At 41.9% G+C, this 23,733-nt stretch overlaps 1 protein-coding gene across 16 annotated transcripts in view; it reads left to right on the forward strand.

Annotated features, from left to right (window-relative positions):
• The window catches only part of TNRC6B (trinucleotide repeat containing adaptor 6B), a 239,845-nt gene extending 217,233 nt beyond the window's left edge, over positions 1-22,612 (forward strand). For 10 of the 16 annotated variants that reach the window (XM_043501996.1, XM_043501984.1, XM_043502013.1 and 7 more), the window contains 4 exons: positions 747-1,085; positions 1,481-1,551; positions 3,257-3,396; positions 8,617-22,612. In XM_043501996.1, coding sequence (XP_043357931.1) covers positions 747-1,085; positions 1,481-1,551; positions 3,257-3,396; positions 8,617-9,004 — 938 coding nt within the window. In that variant the 3' untranslated portion in view covers positions 9,005-22,612. The remainder of the gene's footprint in view (positions 1-746; positions 1,086-1,480; positions 1,552-3,256; positions 3,397-8,616) is intronic. The other 6 variants (XM_043502012.1, XM_043501981.1, XM_043502022.1 and 3 more) reach the window with 1 other exon arrangement.
• Positions 22,613-23,733: the final 1,121 nt, after the last annotated feature.

Genomic DNA, 23,733 nt, shown 5'->3' on the forward strand with positions numbered 1-23,733 from the left:
GAAAGGGAGAAGAGGGGCCCTCCCCCATATCCAGAATTACAAATATGAAGTTTCCAATTTTATTAGCATACTGGGCTTCCCTGTTGGAGGTCTTTGGACTTCACTAGGAGAAAGCCATATTTGGGATTAGTAGATATCCAGTAATCTTTCTGAGCCCTAACAATAAGAATGTAACTATTTCAGATGAACTGAATTCCTGTCATCAGGGATCTCATAAATCCAGATTACACAATAGCTCAGTTTCTTGCTTTGCACCTCATAATGAAGCGCTTATCTCATAAAATATAAGTCATCTTACAAAAATGAACACATCTTTAGGAAGCAACATAAACCTACTATGTAGAGGAAGGACCAAGGAGTGATGAGACTAGAGTTTCAGTTCCCACTCTGCAAGCATCTTCTTTTCTGAGCCTCAATTTTCAATTTGTTAAATAAGGATAATACTTGCCCACCATTGTAAAGAGCTTTGAGATCCTTAGATCTCAGATTATATTAATGTGTATAAGAGGTCACTATATGAATGAACAAGTTTCTCTTTCAGAGTATATATAGAAAGCAGGGATTAACCAGGTCTGGCTTTGCTTGTGTTTTAGTTTGGTACATGCTAACAGCTGCATGGATTTGAACATTATGTGCCTGCATCTGATACAAGTGGTTTTAGCCTGCTACAATAGCTGCATAGTTACATAGACTGTGTTGTGAGGCTTAAATCCCATTAATCCATGCCCTTTATTATCCATTTACAGCAAAATTCAATGATTACAAATCAACATGGTCCCCAGATCCCATAGGACACAATCCCACTCATCTCTCCAACAAGATGTGGAAAAACCATATTTCCTCAAGGAACACTACAGGGCTGCCCCGCCCACCACCTGGCCTGACCAACCCCAAACCATCATCTCCCTGGAGCAGCACAGCACCCCGATCGGTCAGGGGGTGGGGGGCACAGGACTCAAGGCTTGCCTCTGGTGAGAAGGATCTCCTGATAGCATCATTGCTCGGCCGTGAGGGGTGTGTGTTATACAGCGCTAATGGTGTGGATATGATGCGGCCTTCGCAAGAGAGGAAGTTGCGTTTGCCCGGTAAAGGAAAAAATATCCCTTTTTAAAACGGAAACTAACTGTTAATGTGAGGGAAAGGTCCCGGGTGCTGCCTGGGGAGGAGTAAGGAGGGGGCTGGGAGTTACCAGGAGAGGATTTCTGCAGCCCTGTGGGTGGTGGTGGAGAAGTGAATTATGTGGTTGGGGAAATCCCTAGAAGACCCAAACTGGCAAAAATTAATTCTAATGTTAAATATGAGAATTGTTTTGTGTACAGTACCATAAAGCATAGAATCCTGTTAGTATGTTTGAAATGGATGAAATTGTCTGAGAGACGAAAAGACCTGAGCATAGTGCAGAGGAGGCATTTGTTTGTCAACATGTACCCTCAGTATCTTCTGACTTTTTGTATTTCTCCCTCTGTTTAAATGTTTTCAGCCTCTACCTGGAGTGATGGGGGCTCAGTTCGTCCTAGCTACTGGCTGGTTCTTCACAATCTCACTCCACAGGTATTTCTCTTTTACTTCTCTTTTGGGAGGCGGGAGTGCTAAACTACAGAGAGCAGGATTTGTGGGTTTCTTTTCTATTCCCATTTTAATGAAGTTTAACAATGCTGAATTGGTTTGGTGATTCTGATGGAATACCCATAGTCAGAGTAGCCTGCTTGACTACAGTAATCACATCAACTAAATGTGTAAAGATCTCAATTGCTTTGGTAGGATGTTTGATATTTGCCATAAGACCATTATAACTGTCTCCAGAGTATTTTGTGAAGGAATTACTCTCAAGTTTGTTTCCTTCAGAAATGTGGATAAATTGTGTTGTGTATAATAGCTCAAGGCTCTAGTTTCTTTGGGACATTGTCAATAACAGAGCTAAGGAGAACTGCCAGGTTTTACTCTGGGGTTTCCATAGCAAAACCTCAGAATGTTTCCAACACTGTTGCTAATAGCACAGCCTAGTTAGGACACTCCAGCAGTCGTCATTCTCAGAGCTTGTTTCCATTCAAAATAAATTCTACAGAGATCCTGGTTTCAGTAACTCCAATTAGCCTGTATTGGATCCTACGAAATGCCTATATGATTATCAGCAGCACTTTGGAAAATGGACAGCCACCCACTATCCAGTAGGATAATTTATCACACACAGCACATCTTAAGAACTAAGACCATGGGAAGGAGGGCTGGGATCGTCTCAGGTCATCCAAAATGCCAAACTGCATCACTCACAGTAAAAAGAACCTTTCCCTTGATATAGAGGACAAGAACAGCGATAGGAAAAAGGTTTGTCTAGTTGCAATGAAAAGGCACATTTCTATGTTTCTCTTAATGCAAGGAATGTTTCATGCTGTTCTAGCAGTCACTGAATGGCAGAGGAATAGATTTGGGAGAAGTTTTAAATTACTGAGAAAGGAAATAAATGGAACGGATTGTGATCAGAAAGGGGAAATGGCAAAGTGATGCTTGCTGATATAGAAAGAATAGAGGCAGCTGCTGCTGAAAGTGTCCAAGATGAGAGATAGAACTCTGTTAATCTGGCAGACTAGCGACAGTATTAATTGTTGATTGTCTCATAAAACACCCAAGTTAAAAACAGATCCTTTGCACCATTCAAAAACTGAGATTCCCAGTTTTTTAGACTGCATAAAGCAGTAATCTCTATCATTTTCAAATTACTGGCTGATTTCAAATCCTTCTGAAATTAAATAATTGGGGATGGGGAGAAGCAAATCAGGTAATCAAAATGACATGTTTTTTTGGTGCAATATTTCTTGCCCTAATAGGGTTAGAAATACAGTTTGTACTCCACTGGAAATCTGGGAAACACAGAGATAATCACAATTTAGTAATCTCAACACAATAAAGGGAGAGAACATTAGACCGGGGCCTAGAATGAGCTAAAATTAAAACAAGCTAAGCTTAGTATCTAATCACTGTACTACAAAATGAAGTCACTGTAAGATGCACAAAAGCCTACTGAAAAGAACCTACTTGAAAATAACATCCCATCCCTCTCACTGACCTTCTCAAGGTTCCACTCTTTTTTCCCTGTGACATGCAGCACAATACTAACTGATTTTTTAAAATTAAAATTTTTAATTACCTTATTTATTAAACATACCTCAAGTTCTTCAGATGTATTTACATTATAAACAAAAAGTTCAGTGCCCCTTTCTTTCAGTAAATCTTTATTTTTCCTGACTGTCTTCCTCAGATCGATGGGTCAACCTTGAGGACGATCTGCATGCAGCATGGCCCACTGCTGACATTCCATCTGAACCTGACCCAGGGCACTGCCCTAATCCGATACAACACCAAACAGGAGGCGGCCAAGGCCCAGACTGCACTGCACATGTGAGTTACCCCAGCAACATGCATATACCCCATCTCCTCTGACACATACAGCTGATTTTGTCTTGATAAAAGTCCTGCATGCAGGAGGTGATTCAGTAAAACTTGTTCGCATGCTTGCTCATGTCCGTTCCATGCTAGGTGTGCGCGCGCCACATACAAAGTTGCTGAAGTTTTTTTTCCCTTAGTGGTATTCATAGGACTGGCCTTCGTGCCCCCTGCAGCCCCGGGCACATGCGCCAGTATAAGGGGCACCGATGGCGCCACACCCTTTCAGTTCCTTACCACCTGTCACAGTTGCTTGGAACGACATCCTTGCTCTTGCAAGGCTTTCCGAGTGGTTTGAACTCTGTAGTCTATCATATATAGTTTTTGTAGTTAACGTATTTAGTTATCAGTCACTATTAGTGTATATAGTGTAAATAGCGGTCCCAGTTGTCGTGTCACGTCATTCCAGGGACTGGGCATGCCCAGGTCCCTGGGCTTCAAGCCATGTACCCCCTGCAGCAAGCCCATGCCAGTGAGCCACCCGCATTTGAGCTGTCTAAAGTGCCTTGGGGGGAAGCTCATGTTAAGGAGAAATGCAAGATCTGCAGGGGCTTCAGACCATGCACTCAGAAATACTGGGACATTCATCTGAAGGCTTTCCTCATGGAGGCAGCCATCAAACTGTCCTTGGAGCCGTGCCACTCTGAATTGGTGCCGAGCACTTTGGTCTCCATGCAAAGTGCTCCACCGGCACTGTGCTCTTCCAGGCACCATTCTCCATCCCCAGTGCCAAGGAAGAAGCGTAAGAAACAGCTTGCCGAGAGAGGGCGCTGTCCGGTGCTGAAGAGGGACAAACTGATTAAGTGAGACCTATGCTGGGCCACTCGTCCTTCCCAGAGTCTGACCCCCTCGACTCCAGAGGCTTTCCAGGCTGCAAAGGATTTTGTGTCCCTCCTGATACTGCCCACCCCCGAATGCCTCTTACCAAGCAGGGCTACCAGGGATAGAACAGTTCAAGGGGCAGTGAGCTCCATCATGGCACTGACCGTCGCGGCACCTCCCAGAGGAAAGCCCTCCATGACACTGCCGCAGCAGTCCCTGACCCAGCATTAGTCACCAATTCCCCAGCACTGTCTCGAGGCAGAGTGGGTACGGCTCTCCCCTGGTCTCTGGGGAAAGAGTCCTCCTCGAGTGTGGGGGGAAATCCTTTGCCACGCCGAAAAAGTACCAGCAGTCATACTTCCCAGTGGTCATACTCTGTGGTGTCTGAGAAACGAGCCACTGTTTCTTCCTGACCAGCACTGGACCCCAACTCTGGTACCGACCCCGAGATCAGTGAAGTGGCCCCAGTGGAAGTGGTACAGATGGAGGAGGAAGGACCAAACCCTCCTGTGGTATTAGTTGATTAGTCCAAGTAACCCTCTTCCACCGGATAACTTTAGGGCCCATCAAGAGCTCCTGAAATGGGTTGCTGCAAACTTGGGACTGGAAGCCAAGGAGCAGTGGCTCCCTCCAGAATGGCCAGAGCCAGTCAGTGAGGTTGTGTTGGGACCAGTCAGGGCACTATGGTAGACTCCATCTCTGTGAGGTTTCACATGGTCTCCCTGGCTCTATCATTCCCTCCCTGGATCCAGGAGGCTGCTATGCCACCCTTGATTTACGGGACACTTATTTCTACATCTCCATCTTCTGTGGACACAAGAGATTCCTCTGGTTTGTGGTGAGCCAGTGCTGCTACCAATTCATCATGCTTCCTTTCAGTCTGTCAGCAGCCCCATGAGTTTTTAGGAAGTGTATGGCATGGTTGCAGCCTGTGTCAGATGTCAAAGTGTACAAGTCTGCCTGTACCTTGATGATTGGCTGATCAAAGGCCACTTACTGACTTAAATTCAGCACAGCATTGGCATAGTGTGGGCCACATTTTGGGTACTGGGCCTGTTAATAAACTAACAGAAATCAACATTGGTTCCAGTGCAGAGAATAGAGTTTACTTGGGTAGTGCTCGACTCCATCCAGGCCAAAGCCTACCCATCAGAGGCTAGGTTCCGAACTATGTCAGATCTAATTGCCTGGGTCACAGCTCACGTGCTTTCAGCTGCCTGGTGTGACTCAAGATTTTGGGTCACATGGCAGCATGTACCTACGTGGTGCAGTACATGCAGCTATGCCTCAGATCCCTACAGATGTGCCTGGCATTAGTCTAGTACCCAGGCAGACACAACTTGGACTTGATTCTCACAATTCTGTTGCCCATCTTAGCTTCTCTGACTTGGTAGAGAAACCCATGTTCTGTGATGAAGGAAATGCTTTTCGCTGCCCCGTATCCAACAGTAACATTGGTTTCGGACATGTCAGCCGTAGGGTGCAGAGCGCATGGCAGACTCAGGACCCAGGGTCTCTGCAGAACTCTCCCAACATATAAATGTCAAGGAACTGAGGGCAATATGCTTGGCCTGCCAGGAGTTACTTCCCCAGCTCTTAGACCTGGTCATGCAAGCTTGACAGACAATACGGCCTCAGTGTTTTACATTAACAAACGAGGAGGAGCTCGACATCTGCAGAGCCGCAACACGGTCATCAGTTCATACCTTTGCATCCCACTACACCATCACTCAACAGGCCCGTGATACCACCAGTTTTGGGAGAGCAGTATTGCAATCAGCACGTCCATGAACTCCGGGGGTACTGCTTGTGAGTCACCTAGCATGGAATGGACATGAGCAAGCACTCAAAGAAAAAACGTTATTAATCTTTTGTAACTTGTTCTTCAAGATGTGTTGCTCATGTTCATTCCATGACCTGCCCTCCTACCCCTCTGTTGGAGTGATGGATAAAAAGGAACTGAGAGGGTGGAGCCAGCGGTACCCCTTATACCGACCATGTGCACAGGGCTTCAGGGGGCGCTAGGGTCAATCCTACGGATACCCCTAAGGGAAAAAAAATCTCCGGCAACATGGCGCGTGCACACCTAGCATGGAATGGACATGCGCAACACTATTGAAGAACAATAGTTATGAAAGGTCATAACCATTTTTTTTTGTCTGTCCACTTCCATGTTTTAGAAATTCTGAGGGAGTAAATTGATCCTCGGAGGTAGGAGTCTCTTACTTTACCAGCAGAAGATGGGAAATGATACTTTGTTTCTGAATGAGTTTGTTGGAACTGCTGCTGCAAAGTGACAATGGCACAACAAGGATTTTGCAATGGGTGGGGTTGACTGATAGGACCAGTATGCAAATGAGTATTCAAATTTGGCTGTGTTTATGAAAATTAATAAATTGTTTCAGATGAGCATTAATCTGCAAGATTTTTGTAAAGTGGTCAATCGCATTTTCAATCTGAAACAAAGTCCATGAGAGTACTGTGATACAGGAGGACCAGGGAGCAGTGGTAAAGGGGAAATGTATAAACCCTAGGCTAATTAAGGTGTGGTTCCCTTTAGACTAAGGAGGGTTGCTACAGGTTAATTGGAGCACCTGTAGTCAATTAAGCCCTGTCACGAACCTAATAAAACCCCCTGCTTCAGACAGTCAGAGGAGGAGGAAGAGGAAGGAGAGAGGACTGGAGCTTGGAGGTGTGTTGTAAGATTTGAAAGACCAGAGAACTGAAGTAAGGGAGACCCTGCCCCAGCAGGGGAGGGAGACTCCCTCCCCCACCATCTAAGGACCCACCCAAGGGGAAAGAGGGTAAGAACTCGCAGGGGTTGAGAGGGGCTGGGGCTCAGAGTGCGGAGCAGACCCAGAACCCTCCCCTGCTTCCCTCCTCTACCACCTTCCCTGGCCACTAGCGGGGACCTCGGCAGCACAAGAGCAGGGGAAAGGGGTGGCATCTTAGCCCCCCTGCCAAGAAAAGTGCAGGACCCACCATACTAACATCGGCCATCTTGCCACAGTACCAAAGCTAAATTCCTTTCCTGCCCCTCCCCCTTTTTTAAAGGGAAATTGCTTTGTGAAGGAAAGCTTGTTTCCTAGAGCAGGGATACTAAAACTCTTTCATAGCGTGGACCACATTTTAGTAGAGGTTCTCACGGACGACTTGTCCTCTTGTTCTTGGTTGTATGTATCACTAAGTCATTATGGTGTAAGACCCTTGTGGCAGCAACAACAGTTGCTTGTAGGAAAGTATTTAATGCGTTCTAATGAGATTTAGTAGCTGGAAATCAGGAGTGGGAATATGCAGCATTATATGACCAACCAGCTCCCCTTGAGCCCCCAGCAAGTTCAACATGGACCACAGTTTGAGAATCTTTGAAGTAGAGGAAAAGAGTTTTATTTGGGTGAAACAGCTTTTCTAACTTTGTCTACAAAGATTTTTGAAAACCATTTTTTTTAATTAAAAAAATCTGATTTTTTTCTTAGTCTAGAACATTTTAATTAAAATGTCTCAAAGAGAAATGTTACCATTTCTGCATTTTTTTCCCCCATTGCTGGCTTTACCCATCTGCAATGATTCTTCAGTTATGTTCTCTTCTGAGTAATCTTTACTCCTTGGGGCACTGCAGTGCAGAAAAATAGGGCTAGGAAAAGACAAAATCGACTGTGGTTTTAACTGAAGGGCACCTAAAATAGGGTCTTCGGGAGTTTGCAAAATTGGTTCCTGTTCTCAGGCTTCTTGGGATTTGAAGAGAGAGGCTCACATTAGTTTTCTTAAATTTGTGTGGGATTATGGCTTGCTTTGGAAGTGCATGTGGTCTTGGGAGCAATGACTCCTTCCCTGCTCCCAGTTACCTTTCAGAAATCTTAAAGTTTAAGAAAAGGTTGGGAACCCAAGAAATTCCTTTTCTTTCATTTTGAAGTTTTTTGAGTTCTAATCTTTTCTTAAGCTTTTATGCTTTGGAAAGATAATACACACTGAACCTATTCATGTGTGTCTGCACCTTTTATTTTGTTGGGTGGGTGAGGGGGTAATTATCTCTTGCATGTGCATGTTTATGGTGCTGTTAATGTTTCATACTCTCTCTGTGGACTGGGTTTCCTACACAGCCATAAGAGCTGTAAACTTACTGTCATTTTTTTTAAAAACAGAAAGTTTGGGTTCTGCAGAGTCTGATTAAACTGGTAAAGTGGAGATGACTGCACCCACTTCCCTTGCTTAGTTCTACCATTGATTTCCTTACTGGTTTGGGCAGTCTTTGCCATTTCATGTCCAAGGTTTTGAATCCTGTGCATGTACCCTGGTTTTTATATGAACTTCATTTCTCGTTGTTCACCCTTTTTTCTCCCTCTCCTCCCCCAGGTGTGTGTTGGGAAACACTACCATCCTGGCTGAGTTTGCCACAGATGAGGACGTTAGTCGCTTTCTGGCACAAGCTCAGCCCCCGACACCTGCAGCAACCCCAAGTGCACCCACAGCAGGCTGGCAATCCCTGGAGACAGGACAGAACCAGACAGATGCAGTTGGACCTCCTTTGAATCTTTTTGGTGGGTCAGCAGGGCTTGGGCAGTGGAGCAGCAGTGGTGGCAGCAGCAGTGGGGGCGATCTCTCTGGCGCTTCATTGTGGGGGCCTCCAAACTATTCTTCAAGCTTATGGGGTGTCCCAAGTGTAGAGGATCCCCACAGAATGGGCAGCCCTGCTCCCTTACTACCTGGAGACCTTCTGGGAGGAGGGTCGGATTCAATCTGAACTTAGAACTTTCAACTCTGACCTCGTGACCTTTTTTGGAACAGCAGCAGCACTAACTTGACCTTTTCGTTTTTTTTCAACTTGCAATAAATACATTTTTAAAAGGAAAAAAGAAAACGGAGAGAGAAAAAAAGGTGGGTCATTGACAGACTGTCTGAGCACATAGTTGCCTCCCTTATATAACTTCAGTTTTTTCGTTTGGAATATGAATCCAAAAAGAGAACATATCACTCTTGAAATACTTGAATCATGAACGCCAACTTAGAAAGACAATGTGAAGCAAGTACACATACCATTTAAATTTAAACACAAAAAATTAAAAAAATTAGTTTCTAGTTTTTCACTTTTTCATGTTATACGGAAGTTGTTGCTAAGAAACATATATACTGAAAAAATAGCTTTTTAACTTTGTTTGCACTGGGTGTGTTTCCGTCCTTAGGTCTACCATGTTGGGTGGGGTTGGGGGGGGGTTCAAAAGAATTGCAGGGTGGGGGGAGGGGAAGACTTGACGGAGCCTCACTTTAAAAACAAAACAAAAAAATGAAAAAAAAAAAAAACACCCACAAAAAAACCCCAACACTTTGTGATTGGCTGGTTGATAAATACCAGTGTGTTCTGGCACATGTAACTGCCCATGTGTGCTTGTTTCTGGTGAGTGTTCATTTTCTCCCTCTCTCTCTTGCTGTCTCAGAATGCTGCATTGCTGATGGGTCTATGGGCTGGCTGGCCATCTGTGTGTCTTGATTCTGAAAACAAGTATGGGGGAGTCCCAGTGGCTGAAACAAAATTTTCTTGGGCTGGATTAAAATTTGTCAAGTCTTTGTTTTTTTTTAATTAATTTTAGTAGGGTGCTAATTCAAGTTTGCAGATCATATTGAATATGGGTTGTTGCTTCCTAGCCCCTGTTCTGATCTTGTGGTAGAGCAAAACACTGCCATGTCCGAAGGATTTGGCATAAGGGGAGCCAATGTTGTCTTTTGAGTAGCAGTGTATTTATTTATTTATGTCTGCATGTGGGGTTTTTATGAGTAAACCCTAGAATGTTTGTTTTATAATGCAAGCCATTCTTTTTTCTTCTGTGGAGGGTGAAACAGAGGATAGAAGACATCATGTTTATATGTGGCTAAAACCAATGTTCTTATCTAGTCCCTTGCAGTCTTCAGTACCTTTAGAAAATTAGTCTCTCACCCCTCCCCCAAACTGTATACATGTATTCATGTCCATTCATGAAGTATCCATCAAAACCCTGAAATTCCAGCCCAATCAACATTATTCTCTTAGTTGATTTACTGCTTATATTAAAACTGACAAAACTAAGTTGTGTCAGCAGTTTGCTGGCCTGCCTGCCTCATCTCCTGAAAGCACATGCAGCTAACTCCTTTCTTCATCCCTCCTGATGAGTGTTACCTGTGCCAGGCCTTGGTATATTACAGCACCAGACCATCACTGACAGAAACGTTTACTTACGAATGTTCTTAAACCAGTGTGTACTTCAAATGTTTCCTTTTGTTTCTCTGTGTTGTGTTTTTTCCTGTGTACGTGGTTTTGCTTAGGCAGGTATATAACTAGCAAAGACTTTTTTTTTTTTAAAGTATTGCACCTTTTTTCGTTTTTACTTTTTCTGTACTGTTGCTTTTTAATTTCTGTATTTAACGAAAGATTTGTTTGGGATTTTTTGAGCATCAGTGTAGTAGTACTCTGGGCAGGATGGGGTGACCTGTAATCCACAGTAATAGCCAGTGTGTGCAAGCGTGCGCCCTGGGAACAAAAGTTACAACACTGCTTGTTGTGAAAAGAGCTGTAGCAGACCTGAAGGGACATCCCTTTACACAAAGCAGGAGATATTTTGTGGGGGCAGGGAGAAGAGGGAAGAGAGATGCCGGTACTCTTCTCAGAAGTGCCACCACTAGTGTGGTGGTGTCAAGCTCTGTGTTATACTGTTTAGCATAAAGTGCTAACATTCTGTACCAGCAAATACCTACCCATTCCATCCTTGAATGGGAATGTACCTCTCTTGTCCTTATTAACTGTAGGAGGTGGGGAGGGGAGGGGATAGCTTTTCTTTAGCATCTTCACTGAAGGATACAGTAGTGTCTAATGTATTTATCTCTTTAAGCATTGGGGGGAATGGAAAAAGCAAACTCAAATTGTGTGTGTGTGTGTGTGTGTGTGTGTGTGTGTGTGTGTGTGTGAGGGGGGGGGAATTCTGTGACTTTTTAAAATGGCCATATCTGTGTAAACCCAGTGCAACATTGACGGCTGACTGAGGGGAATGCTACATCTACATATGCCTATAGATTCATATGCAAAGTGTTATGTGACACAGTGTGTGTGTGTGTGTGTGTGTGTGTGTGTGTAAACTGGAGTCTGCAACATACTATCTGGTCCTTTTTTGCATATTATTTTTTGTTTGTTTTTGGTTTGTTTTTGGTTTTTTTAACTGTGCTGTCTCCTCCATCCCACCATACACATTGAAGTAAAATGTTTTTCTTCCAACTCCTACCAGTTAGGTTTGTTCCCTCCCTCCCCCCAGGCAGAGCTATATTGTCTTTGGTAGCCTCAATATGAAGAGCAGCCATGCACAGAGATGCAGGAGAGAGAAAAATCCTGTGCCAGCAGTACTTTCCAATGAAGCATCTATGATGGCCTGAATAAGCCAGTATCCATTCTGTCACACGACTTGCCCATGCTGGTTCACTGCTGTGTTCCCATCCCCTCACTTCTCTCTCCCAACCTGCCCTAAGGTCCCTTTACCTGCACTTTGGGTTAGTTGAGTTCATTGCGATACTACGGTGAAAGCCGGGTGCTAGAGCCCCTCTTGTTTACAAGACATAATGAGGGATTTGAAATATTTAAAAATGAAAAGCTAAAATGTTCTTCCATAGTAAGCTTAAAGAGAAAAAAAGTTAAAACTTACACACACAAAAGACCAAAAAATGCACGCATGCATGCATGCATATATATTAGATGAAGACTAACTCTGGGAGCATTTAACAGTGTTTTTTGTTTTTACATTTATTTTCCTGCTTTAAATTTGCAAGCTTTCTCAGGAATTCTAGGGTAGGAAGCCAGTTTTTGCAGATGGTTTATTTAACCTTATCTTATCCTAGATAGATGGCTGTTTCTTTCCTGTTAAACTTTTACAAGTTCCTGAATCTTCAAAAACTTTGAAAGTTTTTACTTTAAAAAAAATTAAAAAGCAGAAACATCTCCAAATGTTACTGTCATAACTGGGGATCGAGCATTTTAAAGACTGTAAAAAAATAATTACTACAACAAATTCAATAACAGCAACAGAAATTCAGTGTATTCTTAAAAAATAAGTTGTGGCAGAAGAAGGGTTATTCTTTGTAGAGCATTGTTAGTCTCATGTGGGTACAGTTGCATGGGCAGGGGACAGAAATGTATGAATGGAAATATAATCACTTAGTTCTTTTGCAATGAAAATTAGACTGAAATATCCCTCCAAGCACCTTTTTTAAAAAAAAGAAAACTGTAAACCTAACCCATACCTATGGAATATCCTAGCAATGGAGCAGTTGTATCTTGTTTCCTTTTTAATACAGAAAATGATCAAGAGGGGAGAGAATTTGAAAGTCTCCTGTGAAATGTACATTAGAGAACAAAAGTGATTATTTTTAAGTTTCCAACTACCCCTTAGTCAATGATAATCCCTGTTATGAAGATTTGCTGCTTGCTTTTCTTTGTCTCTCACCCAGAAATGTACTTTAGTTTTAGGGTTTTTTTAGGGGAATATTTAAGCTCTCCTGCTGACTCCACAGGTGCCAGCTGTCAGGACTCCCAGCCCTGAGAACAACTTTGCTGATCTCAGTGTTGGGATGGATAACTCCTGTCTCCCATCAGTAAGGGAGAGGGGCCTAATCTGCCTGAAGTTTTTAGGCTGAAACCACAAGCCACTTTAGTGCCTTTGTACATATACCCACACATTCTGCAAAAGGAGGCATATGTAGTTCAGTCACTCCATGAAACGAATGCACGTGCTCTTAAAACGAAATGAGCCTGCTGCAAAGGCATGCCATGCAGTGAGTTACATAACAGAAAAGGTAAGAATGCTTTTTATGATTTGAAAAATCAAATGCCAAATTTCTCTATCACTTCAGTTGTGCTCTGTTTGTGTGTTGCATTCTTCCTGCAAGTGTGTGCATGTAAGTGTGTTAAAAACAATACACCAAGTTAATTTGGAAAATTGTAGTGTGATTGGCCAGTAGAGAGGGATTCTTTTGTTTGTTTGCTCTTTTTTTTAAATTGAGGGGAAGATATTTATCTGAATGCTTTGCCAGAGGCTGTGCTTCACCGATTGGCAGTGTCCTAAGGACAGAAAATGATAGGACTTAGTGAAAAAGAACCAAGGCCTTTGCTACAGTTCCTTGGCAACAGCCATGGCTGATGAGTACTAAGAGGTTAGAGCACTGAATCTTTGGCTGTGTCATTTCATAAGAGCATCCTTCCCCTCTCCAAAAACACCCCAATCCCTGAACTCTGTGTAGGCTTTATCTTAGGCACTTGTATCTTGAGTCATCAATTTATAAGTTGCTTGAGGTACTTTAATGCCTCCCATTTCCCAGTCTATTTAGTTGTCAATTTTGTTCCTGTCCAGATTTATAGTTGAAACCATGCAAATACTTGTCTAATCACTGTGTCACTAGCTTGGTTCTATAATGGTTTTCCTGACCATTCTGAACAATAATTTTGGAGGGCCATGCTAGCCAGACAGCACTCTCCTACAGGCCAAATATGGCTTGCCTGTCTCAAGCAAGCAGTTCTATTTAATGTTAGTGCATGAAAGAGACGAGCAGGATTTCAGGATTTGGTACTGAGTAGGTCTGGCTTTTAGAGCACTGTTCTCGAGAAGGCATTTTTGACTATCCTGGTCAGGAAAAATGTGCCAGTTGCTGCTAACATTGTTTCACATAAACACCATGAAAAGAAAACTAGGAAAAGTTTGTGAAAAGAGGTGGAAAGGGCACATCTTGGAAGAGATTATAAACCTCTGCTGCCAGTTGGGGTCAAATGTCAAGTCCTTCCTGTTAGTCTCAAAAAACACATCTTCAGTTTCCCAAGATGTTCATGAAGAAACAAAGAATGCACCTTGTAGCAGTTCTGTTCTTGATTCTTGCTCCTCATGGCCATATAATCTAAACACATACATGTCTCAATTATTATTCCTTTCTTCCTGATTTCCTGTCTCCTTTGTTTTAATCCTCCACTATTTTAGTTCTTCTAATTACATTTTAGCGTTTTTTTCCTTTTACGTTCTATTTTCTATAAATTCTGCTTCAGTACCAGCTGCTTCCCCCTCTCCCCCTAAATGTTGCCTGAATTGTCTGTAGGCTTATTCTCTGAATTAGATGGGTTTGAGCCCTTCTTCCTTTCTCCCTCCTGCCATAGTAACTTTATTAAAGTGATAGTGAAGATTTCTAGTATGCAAAATGAGAAACGAAAGCAAAGTAAGATGTTTTAAAATCTAACACCACTTCTAGTGGAAAGAAGATTTAATTTCTTGAACTGGATGCCGTTTGGGAAGACTTTGTCTTTTCCGATATGCCTGTGCTTTTCTGGACACTTTTTTCCATTGATGCTGAGGACCTCTACAATCAAATGGTGTGAACTTTTTCTTTGACTTTGGCTTTCTGATGTTCAGGTTAAACAGAAGAATTTATGTACTGAACAGAGACCTTAAGCCAAACACATTTTACTCTGAAGTATAAACAGGTTGTTTTCAGTAGACTCCAATATTAGAGAACAACTAAGCCTTTGTATTAAGTTGATCTCTTTTTTTAAAAAAAATTCATCTTGAAGCTTTTAAAAATTAGTACATTAGAAATCTTGGTCTTCTACTTAATATTGTTTTTCATTGCAGGGATTTGAACTGGCAAAGGTGACTGGTGTAACACTTTGTTTAAAAAAAAAAAAAAACTTTCTCCTTAGTGTACGCTCTCCTTCCTCATCAAATGCTGCCACATCTCCTCTGTTCATGCCTTGATGTAGAATAATCTTATTCTCCTTCATCCCTCAGCTGCCTTTCCCTCTTCCTGAGTCTGATTTTGCTCTTGCATGTGGATCTCCCATTGACTTTAATGGGGGCCCAGTATGTGTATCCAAATTTGGCCCTCTGGGTCAGATCCAGGAAACCCTTATAGGAGTAATCCTTACTCTCACAAGTTAGTGCCACTGACTTGAATGAGTAAGTGCTACTCACAGGATTAAGGGCTATTTGTGTAAGTAAGAGGTTACAGAATCAGGATTTAAGATTGTAGCTGTGGAGCTCTAGTGCGATCAATACAACCAGGAACACCTGCATGTCCATGCATGTATTAAATTCACTATAAACCGTGTGACTTCAGAATCCAGGACTTCTCCAGTGTTCTGAGATGCTCTTATAGTGCTTGGCAGGTAGTCACTCAGGATATGAAGTCCTGACTGACTGGGGTAGAAGTTGGATTTTTTTTTTTAATCTGCCCTGGAAAAAATTCCATTATAGCAGGGATGGATGTCTCCTTAACTGTAAACATGCAAAATAATAATGCAGAAAATACTCCCAAAAATACAAAGTAGAAGATATATATATGAAACTAAAACATACTGTCAGGAGAGTGTGATTTTATTAAGACTGAGTTTTCTCTTATATCTGAAGCAACATATGCAGAACCTGCACCCTTTTCTACCCTAATTTTTCAAAAAAGAAAAAAAAATTCAACACGTAATGTTAGTAACATTGGAAGCCCAACATAGAGGGGCCACCTGTTGCCTCTGGCGTTTTAAGCATCATGTTGATTATACCTACTCTGAACAGACTTTAGATGATATGATGCTTACAATACCAGAAGTCCACCAACACTAAGGTTTCTTGTGTGGCTGAACAAGTGGTGTTGATGATGGGAAACTTGTGCAAAATTTTCTGCAAAATTAGTTTAAATCCTTGTAGCTAAATAGAGTTTGTGGCTAGGACTAAACAGTATTAGAACTGTACCCTAGCTAGGGACTAACCTTTTAAGCACTGTTCTAATAAATTTTGTCTCCTCTACAGACATTTTGCAAAAATATCCCACCATTGTAAACACCAGCACAAATGAACTTGTATTACCACCAGTAGAGACATTTTGGCAAAATTTCCCTGAAGTAGATAAGGCCATACAGTTTAGTCCTTTTTACACCGACTAGCCAGGCTATATTAGAACCCTGTTTGTCCACAATAAAGTCCACAATGCTGCTATTAAAACTGAGTCAGTGGACCTCGTTACAACAGTTTGGTTTGTGGTATAGATTGGACTTCAGCCATGCTCTGTGGTTTGCTAAAACCTTGGATGTGCTTTAGCCTCATTATGGAAAATGGTTGATCCCATCTGTGACACAGAAAATGTTCTAATGGTCTCTAGACTTGTAGGGTTCTAAGCCTGTTTTTTAAACTGTATTGTCAGGCCAATGTAGATGTAACCTAATCAGTGGCATGCAACAAAGCAACATTCACACGCTGCCAGAGTTTGTGCATGTGTTGCTTTTTATAAAAGTATGCAGGAAAGTTTCTCTGAAAACCTCCCAGAACCTTGGGTTGTGAAAAGAGCATCTTGCAAACTAAGTGTCCAGAGCAAAGAGCCATTTCCCACTGTGCATGTGGCAATCAGTAATGGGGACATCCAGCAGTGTTAAAACCAGGTGGAATTTTTTTTTCTTAGCCATAGAGTTGGAATAATTTTGACTTGACCCTGACAACCATTCCTATAAACACAAAACAGTACACTCCAGATAAAAATGGTAGAAAGTTTTGTTCCAGGCAGCCACTGAGTATTCTTTGTGGCACAGTCTCTTGGCTATTTGGTGGGCAGAGGGAGAAGAGGGGAGATGGGAAGAGTTTGCATGGACAAACAACAGATAGGCAGTGTTTAGCAAGAAGTGTTTCTTTTTAAGCACTAAATGCCTCATCTTAGGTATTAAAGTACAAATCAATGCATTCAAATAACAAATTGTCAATTTTTTAACTGTTTTTAACCATGACAAATAAATGGAAGTTTCTCTCACGTTTTAGATGAAACAAACGTAGATGAACATGGTTCCTTCTTAATACTAATATTGAGCAGCAAGAGCAGATTGCACAGCTTGCTGGAAATAGATATTGTAGTGACATGGTTGTGATATTAAGTGCTTTTCTTCCCCTTCCCTACCCCTTCCAGAATCGTCTCACCCTCCTTATATAAGGTGCTGAATGTTTTGTATTTTTAGTGGGGGGTGCAGGAGGAGCAGAAGAGTGAAAAGGGAGCCAAGATAGAACAGTCTTATTTTAGGGGGTAGCCTTACAACAGAGCTTTATATTGGGGGTGTGCTGTATTCCAAAACACGTAAGCCAAAAATGGAAAAAAGCGTTCATTTATGCAACGACAAAAAATGGGGTGTTGGAAAACTTCTTTAAGAAATATGTACCTTCTGAAGGTAGAGAGCGGAGTCTCACCAAGTGATACGTTATGTGATGCTTCTTGCTGGGTCAGTAGGGATGGATTGGGGTATAAGCGCTTAACATTTTCCCCTCTTTGTTGTTTTTACAAGCAGTAACTTAAATGTGGTATTTATGAATGTGCCTTTGTGAGTACAGTGACTGTCTAAGGAGACTACTTGGGCTGGAGTAGGGAGACAATGGTCAATTCACTCTTTCAAGAGATCAAATACAAAGATGCCAGCCCCACTGGTCCGTTTCAACAAGTAGCATTTTTGGGCTAGTCTCTACGCTGCACAGTAATCTAAGTGGTGTAGAGGTTTGGGTTGTGGGAAGGGACATGACATGATGCACAGAAGCTGATGATAGTTTTAGGCTAGTCCGCAGTTGAAGGTTGAATTTATATCTGTATTATGTAGCTTCTCTTTTGTTTGTGTGGCTTGCTTTAATTTTTTGTAAGCACTGGAGAATTGAAACACAGTGATGTTTGAGACACATTTATGCATGTAGAGAAGGTGTTTTGTAGTTTCTGCCATTTGTGGGTATAGGCACACTTTTACCCTTTCTTTCCATGTCCTAATGAGAGAAACAGGAAAAATTTATATTTTTTTCAACCCTTCAACTTCCAGCACATTGAACGTTGCCATTTAAATTAACAGGGTATTACAAGAATAAAACAATGTTTTTGAAATGGTGAGGTAGAAGTGTTTAAAAAAGAAAGTCTGAAGTAATTTTTTGTTTCTTCTAAGCTGTTTGTAGCTAAACATGGGAATCTACAGTGTCTCCTTCCATTTGTTTTTCCCTATTATTCCACCTCTTCACCCCAAATCTGAGGTGTGCAAGAGCTGTTGCATTAGCTCCTTTCAGTCCTCACCCCAAAAAGAAACTCCTTGTGGGACCCTTCAGCTCCATTCAGGAAGACAAAGGGAGGAGAGACGCTGCAGCTTTCTTTGCTTCGCTCTCATTCCTCTCTAATGGCCTTGAAATGTATTATTATGCAAATGTGAATTTTGATACTGAACTTAAGAGGTTTTTTTTTCTTTTTCCAAAAAAAAAAAAAAAAGTCCCATATGTGGTTAGCATTGCTTCTTTATTTTGTAAGTGAATTGTAAACTATGCATTCTGCTGGGAGGATGTAGAGGAAGAAGAGGTAGCTTTGCTAAACTGTTCAGCAGTTTCTGTGTCCATGGTGCATCCATGTTGGTGTGGAGGGAAGGAGACAGAGTGATGACTTTGAAAAAGACTCTTGGGAACTTCTCTTTTCAGAAGTTGGCCGTTTTGATAACTAGACAGTTTTGGAGAATTCAGTTAAGATTTATTCCGAAATCCAACTCAAATTCTGCAGGATTGTGAATTCTAGCCATGCAGTGTTAACCAAGGGCCAACAGTGTGACATGAGACCCCATCGTTCCCTGGAAAATGATTTGACCACCTTCTGTGTTAAGGCCCCTTTCAAGCTCAGGAAACAGAGTGTCTCAAGCACTGTCTTTTGGGATTTTCCTACTCACTTTCCATTAAAACAGCCACTCTCTTAGGAGAATTGGAACACAACCACTCCTTACTCATAAACTGTCTACATGAACCTTTTCCTAAAATTGCCACTGCTCCTATCTCTGGTGCAGCTCTAGTGGGTTGGAGCACTATTACAGATCGGGTGCTGGTGTTGTAGCTAACTTATCTTCTAGCCCTGATCAGAGCAGGTGTAGGAGAACTTGGCAGTTAAAACACTAGTAACCACCAATACCTTGTCTATACTAGTGCTACCACTGGTGATGTAGCGAGGTGGTAGTGATGGAAAATTTTAGGGAACAAAAACTAATGTAAATAAAGCTATCTAAATTAAAGAAATTAGCCTTGTGTACTGGGAAGTGGCTGCTGTCCCAATGGGCAAAAGAGGCTTCACATTCTCACCCCCAAAATGCAGTTGATTTTGTCACTTACATGTGTACCTGGAGCTCAGTGGGCTTCTTGGAGTGGTCTCCTCATATAAAAATGTAAATCTCACTGCCCTCTTCATTGTCTTAATAGGAGCCTTGTGTTGACTTGACTTTCCCTTGCCCATGGTGAACCATGGTACCTGCATTAATTACCCTTGGCATTATTTTAGATAACAGTATCATAACTGAGAGATTATCTTGCCTGTATTCAGTGTTTTTCATGCAGCAATTTTATTTTTTGTTGACGTTCACAGTACTGTAATGAGTAATAGACTTGATGATGACACTCTCCTCACATCTGTGCCTGCCTTACAGATGTGATCTTATCAGGGTTCCACTCTGTTGGATTGCCTTTTAAAAATAAAAAAAATCCTGAAGTTTCAATTCTTCATCACAAAATACCTCATGGTACATTTCCCTTTTTAATGTAACCTTTTTAAGCCCTGTGTTCTCTTCCAACCTTGGTGAGCTTATCTGCTTCTTAGATCTCCTCCTGGGAGAGAGGCTTAGATTAGTGGTTTGAGCACAGGACTGAGAGCCTGGAACTCTTGAATTCTAAGCCTGGCCCTTATTCTTCCTCTTTAGCCTTGGGCAAGTCACTTAACTTCTCTGCCTCAGTTTTTTCATCTGTACAATGGGGATATTAATACTAACCTACCTCACAGGGGTTTTGTGAGGATTAGCTAGTTCTTGTCTGTAAAGTGCTTTGAAGATGAAAAGCACTATATAAGTATTATGAGTTTTAACAGCAAGATAACTCATTCTTAACATTGTTTGCTTGGGGTGGGATCGGGGGAACCTATAACACTTCTATATTCAAGCCATCAAAAAAATTTAGATCCTAAATGACTTCACTAAGCAGAAGTCAATGAAGAGCTTAAACCATCCATATTGCTTACTTTCTCCTTCCCCTCTCTATCAGGCTCCTCCCCTGCCTTTCATATGCAGTAATTTTTGCTATAGGTCACAAGCCCATTCTTTTAAGCAGACATTGAACCTGGTTGGATTGATGTACTTCCAACTTTCCTCATCTTCCACCAGATCTTTAAATTGGATGCAGTGTGTCATCTTTTCCCTGCCTTTAAACAGACATTTGGTGGTGAAGTGTCATTCCTCCATGGACGCATCTCTTCCTGCCTTCAGGAAGGGAGGAGAATCTTGTAGATCTCATGGGGATTGTAAAATGAAGAGCCTTGTCACTTTATGCTGCTCTAGGAATAGAGGACAGTGTAGCTCCCCATAATTTATGAAAGTGTTATACTGCCACTTCAAATAAGGTGTCACCTTGTCCCTAATACAAGCCATCATATACCAATAGTACATTGAAACAGAGAGAATGACATTCAATAGTAATGCTGCTTATGTATATGCCTTACAGCTCACCCAGAATCTCTGAGAGGGTGGGTGTGGGAAGAGGTCTTCGTTGGGTAAATCCCACAGCTGTCAGGGAACCTCTGATACTTTCTCCCCTCTCCAGTCATGTTGTGGTCAGTTTCCTCTGTCGTAGATGAGTGTCTCAGGGATGTGCATATGAGCCCATGCCTTTGGAATTTGGTCTTGGAAATCTTGAGATTTGGTTTCAATTCTGTATTTGAAGCCTTCCTTTCTGACACTTCACTGGCCCTTTCCGTCCGTTGGATTGCTCTCTGTGGCCTTAGGATCATCTCTTCACTGCTGCCCAATGTCACACTCTCCACCTCTGCCAGCACACAAGTGAAATCTGTCCAGTGATTCCACAAAGAACAAAACTGAAATGATGCCCGGGTGCCCCTAAATTTGCGTGCAATTGCACACAATTTCTGAGGTGCAGACTATCTAACAGATGTGTTGTTCTTTCCTTCCTATATAGAAAACAGAACAAACATTGCATAGCTCTGCTGATGGTAACTCTACACTGTTTACTTTTTAACTAAATGTTATGTCTTTTCCCAAAAGAACCAAATAAATACCAAAAACAACCTTTTTGGGGGAGAAGGGTTGAGGGGGTGAGGAAAGCAAATGGTGGGGAAGGGTTCCAAACTGTTTTAGATTCCACCGTTTGGATGGAAACATGAAATGCTGCTTTGAAATCCACAGACCTAAGGAGCTATGTTTACAAAGACAAATGCTTTCTACCTGATCAGGAAACTGGCTAATGGTGGGCATCCCAGGCTTACTGAAGTTTTCCTCGTTGCTAACAATCAAGTCAGGTAATGGGGGAGGGGGTGTGTCTTGAGGAGGAATGGAGGAAGAGGTTAACTTAATCTAGCCGTGTTTCTAAAATAGTTTCCCCTTCCTCTCTCCTTCCTTTAAATAAATAAGTAAGTGCAGAGTGGATAATCACTGATGTCCAAAACTGCTGGATTAGAAAAGGCAGCTTTCCTACTTTGCACATAAATAAGATAACAGGAAGGTACAGCTAAAGCCCTCTTGCTGAAACACTGTCCCCCATGAGCAGACGTAATAATAAAAATAGTGGATGCGCGTATTGATGCTCTTTGCAAGTTACCTATGAGTGTTGTTTTTCTTATACTTGAAATAGCTTTCTTTATTAAAAACTATTTTAATTCTGGTTTCTTCCCCCAACCCTCCCCCCCCCAGGATGGGCAGCAAAGAAAGCTGACAAGGGAGAATAGAGAGGAGGTGACACAATTCTTTTCATGCCCAGGTTTCATCTTAATTCCCATCCATACACCCTGGTGTTTGAATATCCTAGTGGTTTTCCATGGACACAGAAACTCAGCACTTTGAGGTGCTTTCTTATGGCAGGCTGCCCCCGTTTGCCTCCTCTTCTGTATTTTTTATTTTACTTTTAGTATAGTGGTACTTAAAATCACTGGTTCACTTAAAAAACAATAAAATGTTTAAACTCTACTAATGTACAAATAAGCTGAAATGTTGCATTTTATGTGTATTTTTTGCCATAGCAGGTACTGTATTTCTCATGCTGGATTTCAAAAAAACAAACAAAAGGGTGATGTTTTATTGGAGTGTGACAAATTAAGAGTAATAAGGAATTAAGTCGTCGTCATTTCATTGAAACTGAGAGATGGTGTAAAACATATATAAGTTTTCTGAAGGTTTTTTTGGGCTTTTAAACAGCTTTTTTGTTTTTATTTTATTTTTATGTTTTTTAAAGATATGATTGTATTATGTGCAACTCAGTTGCTTACATTATAACTACAAAATATTTTTGGGTTCCTGGAAAAAGAGACTAATAAATGTGTTTGGCTGCTAAGCATTTAATACTGTGGTATCTCGTCAAGTTATTCTGCCAACTGGCCATTCTGTCTTGTTGGGAGTGGGGGTGGCAGTTTTCTGTTCCCTACCTCCCTACCCCAATGCAGGAGTTTACATCCCCCTGGCAAATCTACAGTTTATTTAGGAGAAAAAGGAAGCCTAATCTAGTTCCTCAGACTATAATGGTCCTAGAACTGTCATGCAAACAAAATACAAAACTAGGTATACTGTAGAAAAGATGTGCCTCTGAGTGACCAGCCCAGCCCAATGTGGGGTGCTTTCAGAGAAGCACAGCTGCAGTTTCAGGGAGGATTTCCAGAAAAGTAAAGACTCAGGACCAAATTCTGTCTTTGCTCATGCAAATAGTCCCATTGAGTTCAGTGTGAAATACAAACATTTGGCCCATGCAGTAGAACCTCAGAGTTACAAACACCAGAGTTACGAACATGTCATTTGGAACTGGAAGTAGGCAGCAGCCAAGACACGCACACAGCACAAATACAGTCCTGTTAAATGTAAACTAACAACAAAATAAAGGAAAAGTTTAAAAAAAAAAATTGACAAGGTAAGGAAACTGTCCTTGTTTCATTTAAATTAAGATGATTATAGCAGTATATTTCTTCTGCATAGCAAAGTTTCAAAGCTGTATTAAGTCAGTGTTCAGTTGTAAACTTTTGAAAGATCATACCATTTTATTTAGAGTTTCAAACATTTCAGAGTTATGAACAATCTCCATTTCTGAGATGTTCGTGAGGTTCTACTGTAGTTTATATTTCTTCTTTGAATGATTGCTCATGTATATTTCACAATAGGTGTCCGTGCTTGCCACGTGCACCGGTGCCGGAAGTTTTTCCCTTAGCAATACCCATAGCGGGGAGCGACCGCCGCGACCACTGGAGTGGCGCCTGCCTGGCACGGTATAACGGGAGCTACGCACTCCCCCCATCCTCAGTTCCTTCTTGCCACCAGTGAAGGTGTGTTGAAACTGCTCTGCTCCAGTTTTGCTGTAGCTCATCCCCAGAGCTGTTCGTTCGTTCAGCATTAGTACCTGTAGTTAGTCACTGAGCCCAGGCCGGGGCATGCCCCGCGCCCTGGGGTTTAAGTCATGCAGCTCTTGCAGGCATTCT

This window comes from Dermochelys coriacea, chromosome 1 (genome assembly GCF_009764565.3).
Source record: "Dermochelys coriacea isolate rDerCor1 chromosome 1, rDerCor1.pri.v4, whole genome shotgun sequence".
NCBI classification, from domain to species: Eukaryota; Metazoa; Chordata; order Testudines; family Dermochelyidae; genus Dermochelys; species Dermochelys coriacea.